At 36.9% G+C, this 20,176-nt stretch overlaps 1 protein-coding gene across 1 annotated transcript in view; it reads right to left on the bottom strand.

The window, feature by feature from the left end:
• Positions 1–20,176, bottom strand: part of LRBA (LPS responsive beige-like anchor protein) — a 478,343-nt gene that overhangs the window by 131,698 nt on the left and 326,469 nt on the right. Inside the window, exons 40-41 of the mRNA XM_075198883.1 lie at positions 4,515–4,632; positions 1,711–1,813 (exon numbers count right to left, since the gene is read on the bottom strand). Of these exons, the coding sequence (XP_075054984.1) occupies positions 1,711–1,813; positions 4,515–4,632 (221 nt within the window). The remainder of the gene's footprint in view (positions 1–1,710; positions 1,814–4,514; positions 4,633–20,176) is intronic.

Raw genomic sequence — 20,176 nt, 5'->3', positions numbered from 1 at the left:
CTGTAAAGACCTCCAAATAGTAAATAAACAGTGGCTGACACCTAGTGGAATATGCCCATGCATTAGTAGAAATCATGTAACGTGGACTCCAGAACAGTTTGTAGAGAATGTACAATTATCACCTGAGGCATCCACAAAGGCCTCTCCACCAATAAGGAAGGTGCACGACATGCTTGGTCACCAAATGCATTATTGAGGGGAGCAGATCTGTGTATTAGTACTATGTCTTAGTGCACTCTAAGAACAAGATGAGTGAATACAGAGAGCGATAGAAGTGTGACTACACAGACACCTTACTCATGGACCTAGTTAAGCATGTTTGGAGGCAGAGTTAGTATTATTAGTGGACAAAAGGTTTTACTAAATATGGAATGAAGTAACAAATTAATGTCATGTTAATTTTGACAAGACTAATTAAACATAGTTTTGTTTCTTTATTCAACAGTTGAAAAACTCATAACGTTTTTTGAGTCCCCAGGAAATACACAATGAATAACTCTAAACATGGTGCTTGTCACTAACATTTAGTGCTCCAAGTCTGTTCTCGCAGAGAAGGATTAGGATTACCTATTATTCTGCCTCCACCCCAAGCCATAAGCATACTGCACACTTTAGTCTAATAATAATGTCCCTCATTAATACAAATTTTACACACAATTTAATATGATGTCACCCAGAAATTCATGTGAAACATTCTAAATATTAAGCCCAAAATATTAAATATATCCAAATAATTTTAAATTTGTCAAAATTAAATAAAAATGTGAATGACTTAATTATAAAAGTCTTTATTGAAATCACACCATCAAATTGAAGCTCCCTAATGATGTGTAATGCTGTGTAATATGTAGGCACTTTCTAAATAGAGATTACTACTAGCAGCTATCCTGGGTATCTCACACCTGTGCTGGTTAGTCCTATCTGTCTTATATACTTTTATGGTGAGGACAGTAATGTGTGCATGTGTGGATTCACTCCTTTGTGATCATTGTTTGCATGACAAAGACCATCAAGTTCTTTCTGGGCAATGTGGCATCATCCAGTGGGCAACTACGAAATTAATTAATACAGCTTTTCTGACAGTGACAGGAAAGTGGTCACACTCCACAACAAACACTAGAAATCAGTCTACAAAAAAACATTTTATTTTATAGCCAGTTCCACTTTCAACATACGATAAATAGGGTACTTGCACAGTTTAAAGCTATAGTGGACTTTGAAGCTACAGTGCCGATATACACACATTGTCTCGCACTATAAATCACATCGGTGTGAATGTGCTACAGCTTTTTAACGGTTATTGCCTGTGCACTTTACATCATACATATTTATGATGAGTGTATGCATAATGCATTCCCAGAATATCTCCATTTAGCACAACAATTCACCAACATATTTCTCCTCCTATTTCCTTCTTGCTGTAATATATCATTTAAAAAAACAAAGAAATACAACAAACAATAATAAACAAAAACATAACAAATCAATAGAAATAATACATCAACTTAAAAATAAAGAAATAATTGACTGATTTATGATTCATTGCAGGGAATGTGTTTGACATTAATATTGAGGATTATTTGGGTAAAGAACAACAATTAGAATTGGAGGCCTAAAACATTAGCTCAGGAAAATATACAGAAAATAGATTAAAATAGTTGGGAAGAACCTGTAAATATGTACAAGAACTTGCTAAGAGCATTGTATTACCTGGTTTGAGGAAGCCCAAAATTCGTGCCAATTCCAACTCTGGGGAGACAATGAACAACCTTTTTGACTGTAGATTGGTCTGGAAAGTTGAACATGACAGCGACTGCACATAGGAAATAAGAACAGCAAAATGTCAATTTCACTTTTATAATCCAATTACTGCATTTTCATGTACCCAGAAGACATTTACACATGACAGACAAACGTGGACAAGTCAGACATTTTTTTTTTTACGTTTTTACTTATTGTCGCACTTGATTGAAAAAACACTCTATAAATAGTCTATTGTCTAAATTAAAGACATTTCAAGACAATGCTGGGAGTCCCAGTACTTCCCAGGGACTCACATTTGTTGCATTGAGCAGGGTCACAGTTTTACAGGAAATGTGGTTCCCCCACTGTGGAGCATGTCTCAGATCTCTCAATGAGGCAATAGCTGCAAAAAACCCAAATCTCCTTGGGTGCTATTTCATCCTTAAGCTACAATCATGTTTTTAAACAGTTAAGGATATGGATAAGGTTTTGCTTAGAGTTTGGGATTAGAACAAGGCTTAGACTTTGGTGCTTTCCTTCAATTTTGTGGCTTTTACCAGATTGTGGTTGTGGCTTTGGATAGTGGGTTAAGGTAGGGGCTAGTTTTGCCCTTTCCTAATATTAGTAAAACCTGTTCCTAAACCTAATGAAAGTGTTTCATTAAATTCATTTAAAGATTTAAATCAGCACCAATGTAGAGGAAGCTAAAATATAACTGAGATTTTCACAGCTATTGCCTCTGTAACAGATAAAGCCAGTCACCAGTCTGTAGCATCCTTAGTAGTGGGAGAAAAAGCAGTGTGTACTTGTAGCCTGGCCCAATCCTTGGGTCTCTCTAAATAAATCACATATGGCCACTGCATCAGAATGCTGCTGCTCCTGACAGACTAGAGATGACCGGCAGATTGTGAGTGCAAGGTTCCTGCCCATACAACACCAAAGTACTATTCTTGAGAAGAGATGCCCCAATATTGCATGAAAAGGTAAACAATGGAATTTGTGCAGCATCTGCTTCTTGAGAGAGACGAGTTTTCTATAAACAATTTAATGTCTACATATCACAACATGCAAAGATTAAAGATTCACACAGTGTGCTATCTTCATCAGATACATTCCATATAACATTAACATAAGTGAGGTGGATGACTGTTTTACAATGTTAATATGCTACATACCCAAACTAAAAGAGGATTACAATTTTCCTTGCCCACATTCAAATATTATGAACATGTTACCCTCAAAAAACACCAACCACTCACTTGAACGGGAATCTTTAAAAAGAAATAAAATAAATTGCTCAGAAATGTCTATGAGCAAGATTTTTCTTCTCTTTAAACGTAGGATGCATTAGTGAAAAAATAACGACTACGGTAATTTTCCATGTTCCTGGAGATGGCGTGAGTGGAAAAAAAAAGAAAGCCTTTGCTGTACTAAAAGAGAAAACTAACAATTGTTAGGGTCCGTTAATTTTGTTCCACTACAATAAGAGGTTAGGGAGTGTAGCAATATCTACAATACTAACTCAGGAAGACATAAGCTGAAGTTGTAAGGAACACTGGAAAGTAAGATAAAAAAAAACACATTTTTCCTTTTAAACAAAAAGAGCAACAGTCTTCAATCATTTGTAGTGTGATGATGTAGAGAGAGTATATATGGAGTCTATAGCAAAATTATGAAATAGGTCACACGAAAAAGGCCACTGTAATGTTTTTTAAAAAACCACCAACAAAAATAAGAAAAAAAGAAAAAGAAAAACGAAAAAGTAAACGAAAAAGAAAACGAAAAACGAAAAACGAAAAAGAAAACAAGGTGGAAGATTCTCTGGGAAATGTGTTCTGCTCCTATCTGGTAGGAACCCATGGGACTCATCAAGCAGCAATACATAAAGGAATATCATTACGGTGCAAACCGTTAAATTCGCTATCCACGTTTCTAACGTTACATACACACGTGTTCAAGTTATTGCATATAAACTTTATTTCTTGTGTTGACCCAGTGTTGCTCTTTGTTTGTGTTACAATATAATATATCTGCATGGTAGCTTTCCTGAGAGTTATTAGATTACATGTACAACCACTGTGTAATGGGACGTGGTGCAGGTCTGTATTTACAATAGCTCTTTTCACATAATGGTTTGTATGCGCCCAGCACAAGAATTCCACTTCCCAATGTACTTCCTGCACTACGGTTGTGTTTGTATGCATTGTCAAACAATTGTTTATGACTGCCGAGCATATTCTATATACAGGCTATAGGAAATTATAATTCAATTTTATTATGTAAATGATGATTGTTTACAGTGACCCAGTTAGAGTGTGATCCAATCTGTTTAGCTTTCTCCTTCATTAAATTAAATCATTGAACATGCCCAAATGTACACAAATGTTTTTGCAGTCCATGGAAAATAAATAAAGTGTCTGACCACATTTATTTGAACTGTATCTTTATCTATAGGTTACTGAAAATTATTTATCTGCTGTTAAAGTGTGTAGTGGGATACCAAACAGTAGGCAATTCTTTGCTTTGCTGAGGATTTTAACTTCCAAAATCTAGTTTTTAAATGAAAATGTATATATATATATATATATATATATATATATATATATATATATATATATATATATATATATATATATATATATATACACATACACACACATATACATAGATGCATTATACACATGTACGTTGTAGTATATGATTATTGCACAGAAAACAAGCCTTTTCCTGAGACTAAGGAAGAAGTCCACCCATTCCCGTGATGATGTTACCTCTGTTTGCCATGAATATTTCCAGTGCTGTATTCTGCAGGAGATAACGTCGGGAAAATATGGCACGAATCTCTGTGAACATCCATTTCCCATGCACTCCCTCTGTGTAGGGCAGAATCTAGACAAATGTAAAGAAATAGTTTATGTACTTAAAGTACTACAGTTGCAAAACCTTCTGTGTATTTTGACACATAGGTAAACCTCTGAATAAGTAAGTTTCAGTATAGTTTTAAAATACTTAGGAATTATTATTATTATTAATTTTTATTTATGGGACGCCACAAGGTGTCCGTGGCGCCGTACAGGGACAAAAACGAGTTACAATACAAGGTGAGACAGCACAGTACAGTAAACATAAAGCACAGTAACTCAGTAAGCTCAATGCACAGCTAGTGAGGGTGGGGGGAGTATCCGCAAATGACGGGGCCCAAAAGGAGGGCGGAATTGTATAGAAACCCTTACCAATAACATTTACAAGAAATAGAATTAGGACTAGGTTTTAGATCTTTAGATGTTTTTTATATGAAAAATACATGACTGGAGGTGGGACAAGTAATGAAATTTGGAACTATAATACCCGGTACTTACAGTAGAAAATTAAATGGGGAAAATGAATGCATTAGTTTCCCTATATTTGATATATAAGATGCTACGGAATTTGCTGGCACTATATAAATATACACACACAAGCACATATAGACACACACACGCACGTAACAGAAGCACTGGGCTTCTATCTTATTGGCTTTAAATCCCCAGCGAGATTGTTTGGGAAAGATGTTCCTAAAGGTTGCTTTCGGCTGTAGGAAAGGCAGGTATAAGAGTCCCTGGGGTTATGGAATGGTGAGAGAAGGGCGGGCTCCAGTCATAAGGCCTATTTCAGGTCTTCCAGCCTACTAGACACACTGCTGGCTAATAAGTAGTTGAACCATCAAGGTGCTGATAAAAAGCTGTGAGGCTGTTCCCTCAGTCTCTCACTACCTGGGGAACAGACCAGATACCTGTTGAGAGACACTGTAATTTGTTATAAGTAAGTGCAGTTGCTTAGTGTGGGGGAAATTAGGTCCTTCACTTCAGAGAGAGTGCTCCTTGTTGTATTATAGTTAGAAACTGTATAGGCTAGGACTATTGTTTATGTTTTGTTTATTTTTGGAGCTGCTGAATAAAACTAGCTGCTGCTACTTGAACCAAGGCACTGAACTGGTGTGATATTATTTAGCTGGTGCATAGGAAGTACATTGTTTACTCCAGGAAACGGCACCCCTAACCCGATCTTGCAACAATATATATTTATATATATTTTTGCACATAAAATATAGTATACCTATTTTTTTTTTGTTTCTGAAAGCACTTGCGCTTAGCAATTTCAAAATATTGAGCAATGCAATAACACCACAGATATAAATGCACCAGTATCAATATTGTATATCTTGGAAAAAAGCACACTTATCAGCTACCTGAAAACAGTTGTTGATCCGATCAGAAGAGATTAGATTGAAAAAAGGACTCTGTTCCACCATGCAATGCAATCATCCCCTCCTACAGAAGTACTTCAAAGTCTCCAGAGTTCAATTAAAATTGGATTATATGTAAGATTGCCTTCTGTGGGACTTTGCTTCATACATTGACAGCACCCTAAACAGAGGTCCAGTCCTCCAATGAACGTGTTACCATGGAAACTGCATTTCTACCTTTACCCAGAAGTTATCATGTCAAGTTTAACGGTTATAAAATTTACTGCAGTTTTTACTCATAGACATATGAATGCACCAAATCCTAGTCAAGTATCTAGCACAAATAAAAATAAAATGGTAGATCGTAAAATTCTGTATAAAGCTTTGCATACTGTGTTAGGTAGAGACTCTCTGTTAAAGCTTGTAAGAAACTAACTTAATTCCATATGCTCACATAAACAGAAAAACAAAAAACATATACATGATAGAAAACGTAGTATTTGGATCCTGTTCATACCACATATGCAACATATAGTAAAAAAAAAACAAAAAAAAACAAAACATACTTTTTATTAAGTTACTCATGACAAGCGATGAATGTAAGTAGAGTTCAGTGAAACTTTTATAATGCCTCAGTGTCGTGAATAAGTGGAGTGCATATTTCTAAACTATAAAAGTATAGCTGGTTCAGGTATGTGATCTCTCTTCTGGCCACCTGTTATCCAGAAAGTTCCAAAACGCAAATTTTTAAGCAGACAGATGTTTAAGTAAAAAAAAAAGCCATTGAAACCTAAATTTTATATCTTATATCTTTATATGGTAACAGACGTCTCAGGGACTTCTAATAATCCATATTTATGCAATACCACTCCCTCTACTATAAATTTATAAACAAACAAAATATACTATTAGGTTTGGTGACTTATGATGTCAGAGTAACGCTTCAGTTACCATATTAATCTGATTAGTGGGCAATAAAAACGTACAGAGTAACCTAACAATAGCAACTGCCTTTTCATTTAAAAACTGAATTTGACTTATAACCAATAAATGGCAGTCCAGCTTATGAAGCTTTACTTTTATCTGTAACAAACCAATTTTGTTAATTGAACCTAGTGCGTTATCATGTATTTTGAGTAATTATGTGGCCCCTGGCATCTATAACTTTAACAGTACTATTGTATAACATATTCCCTATTGTGCCATTTAGTGGAAGTGCCCCTACCAGCAACAGTATTTACTGATTATTTAGGCTCGCAAGAGGCAGTCCAAAAATACAAAACAAGGGTGTGTCCACAAGGGGGCAGAACAATATATCTGGGGTGTAGTGACAGCGCCAGTACCCTATTTCTGGGACAGGAAACATGAGAGAGGATGTCAATGTTGCATTTCTTATTACAATAATGTTTATCACGTGAAATAGACTGTTTGTCAAATATGTTTGCTTGTGTATATACCGCCACCTAGACAATACCAGCTGTATGTAAAACAGCGGTGCCTTCAGTATGCACAAAGAATAGTTATTAAGAAAAATGTATTGCTTCAGATAAGAGAAGCAAACAATTGAAAGGTAAATATGTTATTTGGGTGGTTAGATAGTAGATATTACAAAAAAGGAATTAAATAAATTCAGTGTGGACTGTGTATTGATCTGGCACAAACGCCTTTAGTATTGGGTGGTAGATAGCGTAAAACATCTAATGTTTTCTCTTCCGATTACCGGAGGAGATGATAAGACCCCGGCAAATGATGTATCAGCTCATTTTATCTTATCACTGTGGGGCTGGGTGACAATGAAGTTCATATTTCACTGAATCCCATTGAAGACTGGGAAAATTACTTGACCTCTTGACCCGAAATTTCACAAGAGGACAGAAATGCTTCTTCTGCAAGGCAATGCAATTTTTCAAATGTCAACCTTTAGTCTGCCTTTAAAAATTAATTTCATTTATATTAACCAATGATATTGATATTTTCATAAAATGCCATTTGATACATGAAGCAGAGAATGCCAAATTGATGTTGCCTTAGATGGGTAAAACTATTTCTTTGAAAGCTTCTGTGGCAGACAGATTTACAGCAAGTAAAATTCCTTTTTCATTGCGTAATATTTGTGCCGGACGGATGCACCTAGAGACCCGAGCCTGTAAATACTTCAAACTGTCTTTAGTAGCAACTTGCTGTTTAGTTTCAAACCTTGATAAACTAACATATTAGTGGAGGGAAAAATGCAACAAGCCCACAGAGCGGACGTGAGCCAGCAATATTCTATTGTAAAATGCTGCAATGAGAAACACATAACTATAATGCTTGTATTTGTATATAACATACATAAGCAAGTGGCCCAGGCAAACTGGACATGAGAAAAATGTGCAGGCATTGTTTACAACATGATTTTACATAGCTAATGGAATATTTATATATCTATAATATAAATGTCTAGTGGCGTGTGTTAGTCTGTCTGTGTGTGGAAAAAATAAAACCAAGCTGCAGCGCCACCTGCTGGGCGGAGTTATACACTGACCTACTAAATTCTTAGTGTGTGTGGAAAAAAAATTTCAGAAAGGGATGGAATTTGGTATACTAAGATGTTTTTAATTTGTTAATTTAATTTGTTAATTGTTAAAAGTGTTTATAAAGATTTTAAAAAAATATATATATATTTCTTGAAGGAGAAGTGACAGTTGGGAGTGGTTGAGGCCTGGGCTATGGCCCAAATGCATGACAAGAACCTTTTTAACACCTTTAGTAGCTTGATTTGACTAGAATGCATGAGTATCATGCACGGGTTAACTTGTGTATATATATATATATATATATATATATATATATATATATATATATATATATATATATATATATATATACATATATATACACACACACACACACACACACACACACACTTGTCAATGCAAAGACATTTATAGGAGCTAATACACAGGACAAACAGCAGTCTATGGACTGATACAAAATACAGATAGCAGTCTATGGACTGATAGACAATACAGATAGCAGTCGAGGGGCCGATCTACATGGAAGACAGCATTCTAGTGGCCTTGACACACTACAGAGAGCATGCTAATAAACAACATACTATTCTAAGTATCCATACACAAGACATAGAAAACATTCTAATGACAACAAGTGAAAATACAATGCATACTACTGGCTACTATTCAATTCCAATTCTGTACCAGAGTCCACTATAAAATTCAAACACCAAATCTCTGGAGGCTTTACTATACAGTCCCCAGACCTACAGTGACTTTACTAAACAGTCCCCAGACCTACAGTGACTTTACTATACAGTCCCCAGACCTATAGTGACTTTACTATACAGTCCCCAGACCTACAGTGACTTTACTATACAGTCCCCAGACCTATAGTGACTTTACTAAACAGTCCCCAGACCTACAGTGACTTTACTATACAGTCCCCAGACCTACAGTGGCTTTACTATTCAATCCCCAGACCTACAGTGGCTTTACAACACATAACCTAGGCATATGGTGGATTTATAATGGAGACCCCCTAAACTCGGTTGGTGGGGGGGGAAGGAATAAGACCACAGATATCTGATGTGGGCCCAAATTAATTACTTAACCCTCCTGCAGTCCCACACTGTTTCAGTGCTGGAGAACTGGTTTTGCATATCCAATAGAACACTAGTCCTCTAGACCATAGTCTATGTCATGTCAAATGGTAGACAGTTCGAGCCATTCACTAATCAGTGTGTGGGGGAGGCCTTCTTACGCTATGATTGGCGAGTGGCCACTGCCATCAACCAATAAGTTTGCAGGCAGCCATCTACTGGGTATGACCGCATACTCAGTAATTGTGTGGTTGCACTGTGCATGGTCACAGCTGACTGACAGGAAGTCTCCCTGGCCAGTATGATTGTGTTTATAAAAAAAATAAAAATGACAGCTCGGACAGGAACTGATGACACCCAGCCCCTCTGCCCCTGAGCTTTCATGGGCATTGATATACACATACATAGTATAACTAGTTTTACTGATTCTTACCTTCCTTTCATTAAATTCTCATCAATAAAAGGAATATAAATATAAAAAGCACCCTACAAGAGAGGGCGGTAAACAGAAATATTACAAATTTTGCTAGTATTAACAAATCATATTTATATACAATAGGAAGATAAAAATGGATAAAACCAGAAAAAAAAAAAGATGGAGCAAAAAAACTGCACAAAGCACAACTGTTATTGCACTGCACATTACACACCCATGTAATAGGATTATCACAATACTGAGAAAGCATCAATATCAGAAAATGCACGCACTGTGAGAAGACACAAAGGTCAAAAGACAAATCAATAACATTGTCAGTATAATAAGTACTTAGACAGTTCAGCAGAAAGGTGTAAATTGTCTAATAAAAATTGTACATAAGGCAACCCAAGTCTGGTGGTCTCAGCCAATGTGCTGCATGACTGATGGTTTTATCAGAGCACAATTATCTCGTTAGATCATTTATACCTTTGTGTCTGTGAATGCTCATCAGAACTGTTAATACTTCTATGTGGGTATATAATGGAGGCTCTAAAATGATATTGTTATGCTATTCCAACATGCACAACCTACCATCATACAATAATTGTCAATAGGGAATACGATCAGGTAAAGTCATAACACGTGGCTAATAAATATAAATGGTGTTGCCTAAATAATGAAATCTCTGCTGATTTCAGGGCTGTCATCAGAAATGTTGGGGCGTTTTACATGCAAGTTTCATAGGACCCCAAAACATTCCTAAACATTTGCAGCTATTGAAAAACTTGTCTCAGGAGCAGCTAATTATGCACATCCATAGAGGGGCGCACTGACTGTTTCACAGATGAGAGCTTATGCCTCCAACATGCATAAATATTCCTATGTATAGCACCGGTTCCTATGCTTTGTATGCTCCCAGTTTGCTTACTGCATTTGCAACATAGACCGATAAGGCACATCAGCCGCATACAGATGACACAAGCTTAATTGTACCAGTTTCCGCATTGTGGCAAAGTATTAACTGAAGAATTTCAGCAGCAGGAGGATAAGACTTCTTATAGCTTCTCAGTCACAGGATCACAATGCTAAACCCAAGCACACAAATGCTTCAGGATTAGCACTTTGTATTGTGCTGCTCAAAGCAATAAAGACTGCTCCATCTGCACCTTCAGTCTACATCCCGTTATGACCCTAAGAGGGTCCAGCATTCAACGACATGAAATTGACAACACAGTTATATTATTTATAGTACTGTAGTAGACTTGGTGCATAAGCACCTCTAGTAACTGGGGAAGGAGTTACACTGGAGCTTTGTGCAATACTCACTGAAAATCTCCCATCTTGAGTTCTTACTCTTACAGGAAGCATTTGATGTCATTATTTCATGGTCATGACTACCAAAGTGATTAGCAGTGATGTCAGTGGAGAAACATGGTAAATTAGCCTCGGATAAAAGAAAGCATTTTCCACACATACATAAATGCAAATCGTTAACTACAATGACGCAGAGTATATTTACTCTTAGAAACTAGATTCCTAGAGAAGTATCTTCACTCTCTGGACTCCAAAACTGGCAACATCATAAATAACCCATTGCAGTAGTTTAATAAATTAAACTTCTCCTGCTACTATTGAAACGTTTGAGAGTTAAGAAAAGTAAGTGATTTAAGAAGTTCCCCTCCAATTTAGGAGTAAATCAACGTTTGCCTCTGTCCTCATATACTACATCTCACAGAGGGTGGCTATGAAATTACTTGGCCTGCTTTCCAAAGTAAACACCATAAATCCAAGTGTATGTAACCACCCATGGCATGGAATGCATACTGTACGCACACACAGCAGAGTACATCACCACTGCCGTGTACACCAAATCTATTGGTAAAAGACTCCAAAGAGATATAAACCCCAGTTCTAGTTCTATCACACTGAATGTCTCTTTCTAGATTCTAGAAAGAGATAACGCTAAGTTATAATAACCACCTAAACAATTTCCCAGTCCCGCATTACTATATCTTAGGAACCTTTACTGTGCACTAAAATACTAGAACAATGGTATCTCCAAATTATTTGGCAATATATCAGTCTACAAAGTACTTTGCCAAACATTGCCATCCATCATCATTGTGAAATTGTGCCAAGGTTTTATGCTTGAGCCTTCATTAGTTAGAAAGGTCATTCCTGTATACTAGATAAATGGTATTAACATAATAAGACATCTTACAAACGGATTATTGAAAATGATTAAATGGCCTTATATATACACACAGTTCTTTTTTTACCAATTACTTGTCACATTATATGTACATTTTACATAATAATAATAGTTCCAATTAAAATAACAGCAACAATAAGGATATGTTGTAAAGTCAGATTTTGAGAGCGGGATATAAAATATAATACTACTGATAATAATGATACATTAGTAAACACTGCACCAGGAATATGCTCTAGACCCTTATGTTTGGCACAAGCTTTAGTCCTAAAGACTGTGCCAAGTTATACCACAACACTGTAAATAAATGTAACATTCCATAAAACCAAGATACACAATGTTCATTATTTGCACCGTCTATTCTCAGATACCACTTCATTTTAGAGGGAACGCAATAATAAAACCCTCATTCATTATCCTATTACAGATCTAGTCAAGTGGGAATGGTTAATAACATGCTACAAATTGAACTTCAATCACCTAATTTCCTTTTTTCTTTTTAAATGCAACCCGCATTAAAATATTACTTTGAAATATAATTTGTTTTACAGGCAACCAGGCACTATATTTATGGAGGCCATGGACATTAAGTGTTTTGAGTCCTAGTATTAAATATATCCACTGTTTCCTTTATCTATAGTGCTAAAACATGATCTCATTTTATTACAGCGCAATAATACAAGGGGCTTATCTTACTGAACACAGGGCCATCAAGTCAGCCTAATAGTAGGCATTATACAATAGGTCATTTATCTTGTTTTCAAATTTTTGGTTGCAGTGGTTACTATATGAATTGGTACATTATTGTGGATGAAATTGCTGCCTATTTAAAAAAAGTTAATCTGTTTACAAGCCGTCTTATCTTTAAATGCCAGAGCTATTAGGAAACATGTCCATAACTGTCAAGAAAAGTGAATTAAGGGAAAGTAGGGAATATTACACAAATAAAAGCCATAATGATTTAAGACTTTTCTCAGTAAGTAGACTGTTGCTGGATCATAAAATGTCTTTACAATTGTACAATTTTTAGCAAAGTATGTAATAGAGCTGGTTTGCTTATTGGCTGCCAGCGCTGCACATTCATCACTTCTGCTTGTTTACCAACCAAGTAATGTGTGTTTTTACTGTTCAGTTCAAATCATAGCATTTGTTTTATAAAAGCAAATGTGCCAAGCAAAATGACCACAGTAAATTGCATTTTCTCTAAGTGACGAACAGGTCTGAAATCCTCAAACATCTGGGGACACCGTTTACACTGCCAAAATGTGTCATACAAAATCATTTGCATTGTTTTACCAGCACACACACACTCCAAGTCCATTGCTTTCCTTAGGTTCAACCGCATAATGCTCAGACACTACTTGGATGTATAAGCTGACCATGGACCACTGTGTCTTTGCGAGATAAAAAGGAGAAAGCACAGGCCTGGTTGTGTAATGGGTCATTTCACCGCACAGCAGTGTGTCACAGCTGACCGAGAGGTCAGGAGTAGATGAGGAGCATGCAGATTTCCGCCTTCCTTTGATGTCTTCTGTGAGACATGTTGGCACCAATATCCTCAGCTCTAGTTTTGCAATCCCAGCCTATGGCACCTTGTATAGAACCATATGACCACATCAACCCATCCTATCCTGAGAGTGTGGATAATGTACTTTTTTCCCCTTCACCGTTATTTTTAAAACACAGGCTGTTCATGAAAATCAGACAACATAACAAAGTCTATAAATGAGACAGTAGTAATGAATAGAAAAACATGGGTTTATGTCTCTTTCACATCAGTGTGATTTGTGTGGCCATTTGCATTGCACCAATGTCAGCACAACAAACAGCCCGGTGGAAACGCTGCAACATTTGTGCCATCTGGGGGAATACTGGAGCACACTCATTATCTATACACTAGCTATATTATGCAAGTAACTAAAGAAATAATTAAAGCTGGAAAATTATTCAGCATATCTAGTCATATATTCCTGTCATTGTTTATCGGAGTATGAGTTTATCAAATTAATGATGTCTCAGACAAATGGGCTGCCTAATGAGGGCTTATGAATGTGGCCCAAGTTCTGCTCCACTGATGATCACATCAAAGTGACGGAGATGAACAAAAAGGGCCATCCCTGCATCCAAAGCTCACAAAAGCCAGAACCAAAACATTTGCTCATAGAGATTGCGCTTTTACATATTCACCCTAGTGTTGTGTATAACTAAGGCTAACTTATAAATTAAAACATGCTGACTATAATAGATTTCCTAAAGTAGATTGCATTCAACGCTCTTAAACTACAAAAATATTGAATAATTCTGCACCATTTTACGCCATTTCAAACGTTATTAAAGGAGCACACTATGTAAAGATGATCCCTCACCCGCAAGTAGTAAAAACGTGGGTGTCCCAGTGTTTAGGTGAGAGTTTGTCTTGCCAGCTCCACACCTCCCAATAATCTCAGGCTCTCAAACTGAGGAATTTGAAGTAGAGGGGCGATGGTAGCATATATACATTGTGTCAGTCCTCCTTACCTGTTTTTGGAGTATATACACACCTCTTTATATTGTATTCTTGTTAATCTAGAACTTTGAATACACAAAAGTGCAAAAATATGACATAGAAAAATAACTTACTACTACATTCTTTATGCATAAGTTTAGAGGATTAAGGGCTAAAATCTAATTCTTGTAGCGTGAATAAACTATTAACCATAATTGCGTTTCAAACAATCATGAGTGACGTTAATTACGTTTTGCTCATCTGTTTACCTGCCCAAGAGCTTAAATAATACACTGCAACTTTCAAAAACATAACATCTGCCTCTCACAAAATTAGCTTATATTGGTGTCTAGTTTGCTGTAGTCATCTATAAAAGTGATTTTATATGTATACACAATTCCTCGGTTACACTATATTCCAAGCATGTTGGTTGGTAGCTGTCTAAACTTTCAGAGCAACAAATAATACAAACTGCTTGGATACAATTCTGATATATGAAGTGTAACTTTAGAACAATGTTCAGCAGTGAAGAGAGCATTCCCTGAATCCGCAACACAGTTCAGAAACATTATTTTAATGTTTATGGTGATCCAGTGTAATATAATTAAGCTGACCTGGCATGTTCAAACTTATCAAATGTTATCAGGCAATCCCATTTTTTACAATTGTTGAAACTATTCAGGTCCTGAACACAATGTGGAGGCATCCCTTTGTGAGATGTCTCACAGCTTAGCATTACTTTAAAAAGCAACTTTTCTCAATGTTATGAGTTATTCATCTGTGACAATTTTGAGTCCAAATAAAAGCACTGTTTTTTTATTATTGGTGCAGTCCCATTGTATTGTCCTCACTGGCAAAGCCCTTTTGGGACATTAAGCCTGCATTTACCATAATACGGATTAAGCTCTTTTTGTCCCATTGCAGTGTTTGTTAGCAGGTTAGTCTTTTTACATTCTTCACAGCCTGCCTGCAGATTACCCTTTAGGCCTCACAAAATACTTCTGTGGATTTACGAAAATGCCAGCGTGGTCTTGGGGTTAATTGGAAGAAAAGTGAAGCCTTTAACACATTGACTCATTAAACATTTAGCCCACTACATGCTAAGCAGAGAAGAAAGAGAAAAGATCAGAACAATAATAAGATAGCAGAATAGCTGGAAATAATGATAGCCAGTTGTTCTACAAATTGAGTGGTCTTCATTTGTAAGATAAAGAAAGTTTAATTGTACAAAGACCATGCTGTAACAACACTTCAGTATGACATACAAAGTGCAACATACCTATAAAATAAAACACATTTTGTCAACAGATTTTATTGAGAACAAGCCATAAAAGTAAAAAAAAAAAAAAAAAGTCTGAGGATTAATATGTTTATGACAAACCAAACTCCCATCACTTAAGTTTTAAAATATAGATATTCATCCTCATTCACCAGTACCATTTCTGTCCCAATAAAACAAAATATTCAATAAAATGAAAAGAACAGCAAACTAACTTTGGATCGCTTTAAAAAAGAGCAATAATATAACCATTGCAGTTGGCATAGTTAAATAAAGAGAGATTGTCCATATAAACCCCTGGAGTCCCATTGACAGAACAATGTTCAGGTCCTTAACATAGGGGTGTGGGAGCAGTAGCAGAAAAATAGAAGGTAAAGCAGAGCCAGAGATGTGGGCGGCCACTGCTATGACGTAAGCAAGCAGTGCCAGAAATGTGGGCAGGCACTGCTGCGATGTAAGCAAGCAGAACCAGAGATGTGGGCGGTCACTGCTATGACGTAAGCAAGCAGAGCCAGAGATGTGGGCGACCACTGCTGTGATGTAAGCAAGCAGAGCCAGAGATGTGGGCGACAGGGGCGGATATAGAAAAATGCTGTACCCGTTGCGATTTAGGCCCCGCCCCTTTCTAACATCTTAGGCTGCCGACAGCTGCACAGTATGTGCAGGTCCGTCCAGCCGTGACAGGCAGGGACAGTGTGCTGCCCGGCTGCTGTGATGTAAGCAAGCAGAGCCAGAGATGTGGACGACCACTGCTGTGATGTAAGCAAGCAGAGCCAGAGATGTGGGCGACCACTGCTGTGATGTAAGCAAGCAGAGCCAGAGATGTGGACGGCCACTGCTGTGATGTAAGCAAGCAGAGCCAGAGATGTGGACGACCACTGCTGTGATGTAAGCAAGCAGAGCCAGAGATGTGGGCGACCACTGCTGTGATGTAAGCAAGCAGTGCTGGAAATCTGTTATGAGAACTATTGTATGTGCTGTGATGTCGTGAGATATTCTTCTCATAATCATAATAACATGTCATTAATTTTAACCATCAAAATATAATCTGCTGACATGCTGGCAATTTTATAAGTTTATAAATATGAATAAGAATTTGCAACGTCTACATTTACAAAACTATCTGTTAAATTCTTTATGAAATAGCCAAATAAAGATAAAGTTCAATACGTTTTAGAAATGGTTCATCAATATATTGTGTGACCCTTTTGAGGAGTCTGGACCTGCATGTGATGCCCGCAAAAACTATTAGGTTTGAAGCCACCAACACTAATGAAGTTGAAGTATCTTTTCTACTGAAGAATCTTCTGGACATGTCTTCTTAATTTAGTATTCCCCTATATACAGCAATTCCACTTGGAAGCTCCAGGTACCTTAGGCCAAGAGCTCACATGGTGGTTCTTGTCCTAAGTCTGTCCATTGCTCACAATAGAACACTTCCATAGAGCCCTAATGTAGTGCCTGTATTGCGCTTTCCCTGCACTTAGGCTAGGTACACACTGGAGCCTTTTCGTCCAATCATTGTGCAAAATAGCCAACATACGACCGTTTGTTTGTATGTCAGCTCAGTGTGAATAATTACCCGATGATCGGAAGTCGTTCCAAAGTGCCGGTTATCAGTTTATTTGGTTGGTAGTACTGTTTAATAATCTCGTTCCAATCACCTTACAATCATCTAACGCATATAAAATTTCCAATCAATCCATGACCAACTGCCGGTATTTTCGCGAACAGTGACTGCTTTGGGTGCGTGTATGTACATTTCTGACATGTTGTTTCAGTGTGTATGAAATCCAAATTTTTTAACAATAACAATATGGTTGTGAAAAGACAGTCGGCCTATTGTTAATTGTTTAAAAACAGGTCTAGTGTGTACGCAAAAATTGAGCGATCGGACGTTCAGTCGTTCGTAAAATCGTTGTAAACACGTCGGTCTGAAAATTCTTCAATGTGTACCTACTCTAATACCCTGTGGTATAGCTACTTCATAACCATTAAAGCTTTACTTATGAAGTGATTTAACCTCTTTAAGCACTGGTCATATCATCATCATCACCATTTATTTATATAGTGCCACTGATTCCGCAGCGCTGTACAGAGTTCACATCACATTCACATCAGTTCCTGCCCCACTGGAGCTTACAGTCTAAATTCCCTAACACACACACACAGACAGAGAGACTAGGGTCAATTTTGATAGCAGCCAATTAACCTACTAGTATGTTTTTGGAGTGTGGGAGGAAACCGGAGCACCCAGAGGAAACCCACACAAACACAGGGATAACATACAAACTCAACACAAATACGGCCATGGAATTGAACTCACGACCCCTGCACTGTGAGGCAGAAGTGCTAACCACTTAGCCACCGTGCTGCCCATATGAGATTATACCTCACTGTTTTCCATAAGAAACATGAACATGCTATTTAGTTAGGTTTGTAGGTAATATTGGTGGTACAACTTCAAGCTGCAACAAAACTGAAACAGAACTTGCAAGGAATGTAACAAAATGTAAATTCCTCCCACACTCCAGAAACATATAGAATAGTTTATTTGGCTTCTGATAAAATTAACTCTACTGTGTTTGGTATGGAATATAGATTGTAAGCTCCTCTGGGGCAGGGACTGGTATGAGTCATTAAATATGTGTTGCATAATATGAAGACACTACATAAATAACTAAGTAAGAATAATTAGGTTACTGCTTGATGTCTGTGTTTCAGAAGAACACAACTACTGCTTGCTCTATTCTACTGTATATCTGTCTATGAAAGATACTACATTACCAGGACAAGCAGCATGGCAGCCCTCATGCAACATTAAATGTCAATATTGCCGGGGGAAGAAAAACAACAACATTTCTTTACTTTTATAATACAACATATATCAAATTATTTTATCCAAATCTAAAACCCGTTACATAGTGCACGCAGCTTTATCTTCATTAATAAAGAGATAATGGGTATATTTCGACACGTTTAGCCAAACTAACATTTGTTAGCCTAGTACTCTCAGCAAGATCGTCGTTTAAAGGGTTTCACCCAAAAACTGTTTAATGTTATTATTTTAGCAGTCTTTTATTCCAGAGAGCAATGACAGAACTGCACACATTGGCCAGGACTGGGTGGCATTTCTAAAGTATACAACCAAGCAACAGTCAAGTGAAGAAAATTGAATAGACAACCAAAGCTCAGCAACAAAATGGTTAAAGCCTCTGAATTATTGTTCTCCCAGCTCGGAGAGTCCGCTAGATTGGGGCCAGCATCAACATCAGAGTTAAGATTACTGCCTATTATCTCAATAATTCTCTCCGCTTTCCCCCTTATAGCCTTTTGCTATCAACATACACTACTTAAAAAGCTTTCCTTTTGCTAAAGAGTAAACTTCTTTTAATCCGTCTATTATTGAGCTCTTAATTGGATTGGAAGCAGGGCGGTGTATAAAATAGCCTCCTTTCACTATTTTCCAGACTTAAAGGTGAACTCTCCTGCAATCATGAATGAGTCTTTTTACCCAAACTGCTAGAAGCTTTTGTTCAGGGCGGGAAAATGAAGCTGTTAAAGGGGATAATAGAAAAAAAAACACAGTTGGATAGTAGAACTAAAGATGTATGACAGTATTTTCATAAATGGTAAATGGCATGGTATTCAAACTGAAATAACGCAACACTAAAGCAGCATGCAAAATAAAAAATGGGTATTAATCAGATTGCATCGTTTACTTATACCAGGACAATATTTATCTATCTACAAGCAAATCACTGTCCATTGTTGCATGTTTGAGATTAGCAATGTTATGGATAATTTGTTATTAGCTATAATGGTTTATTAGTTCTGAGGCCAAAGTTTTATAAACAGCATGACACAATCAGAAGAGAGCCTTAGCTCAAGTAATGGTGTAATCAACAAACAGTAACTTGCTAATCTTGCGTCTGAAGCAGCAACTAAATGCTGCCCCTTCTCACCCCTTACTAAAACTAACAAAAATCTGTATTACTACACTTTATAAGACTACTACTGCCACTTTACTCAATAAAGAGGCTACCCACCCAAAAGCTTACACCCCCTAAGGCTGGAATCATTTCAGAATTAGCGAACAAATGTACAATTGTTTTAAAGGTGTTATATAAAACTTTTAATTTCAACAATTTTATTGATAAGCTGTGCATTTACAGTATTTAATTTAGAACAACATATTGCGCAGATATAATTTCCATAT

The sequence above is a fragment of the Mixophyes fleayi genome, chromosome 1, assembly GCF_038048845.1.
Source record: "Mixophyes fleayi isolate aMixFle1 chromosome 1, aMixFle1.hap1, whole genome shotgun sequence".
NCBI lineage: Eukaryota > Metazoa > Chordata > Amphibia > Anura > Limnodynastidae > Mixophyes > Mixophyes fleayi.
The sequence above is the reverse complement of the archived record's forward strand: the minus strand, read 5'-3'. Positions and strand labels throughout refer to the sequence as shown.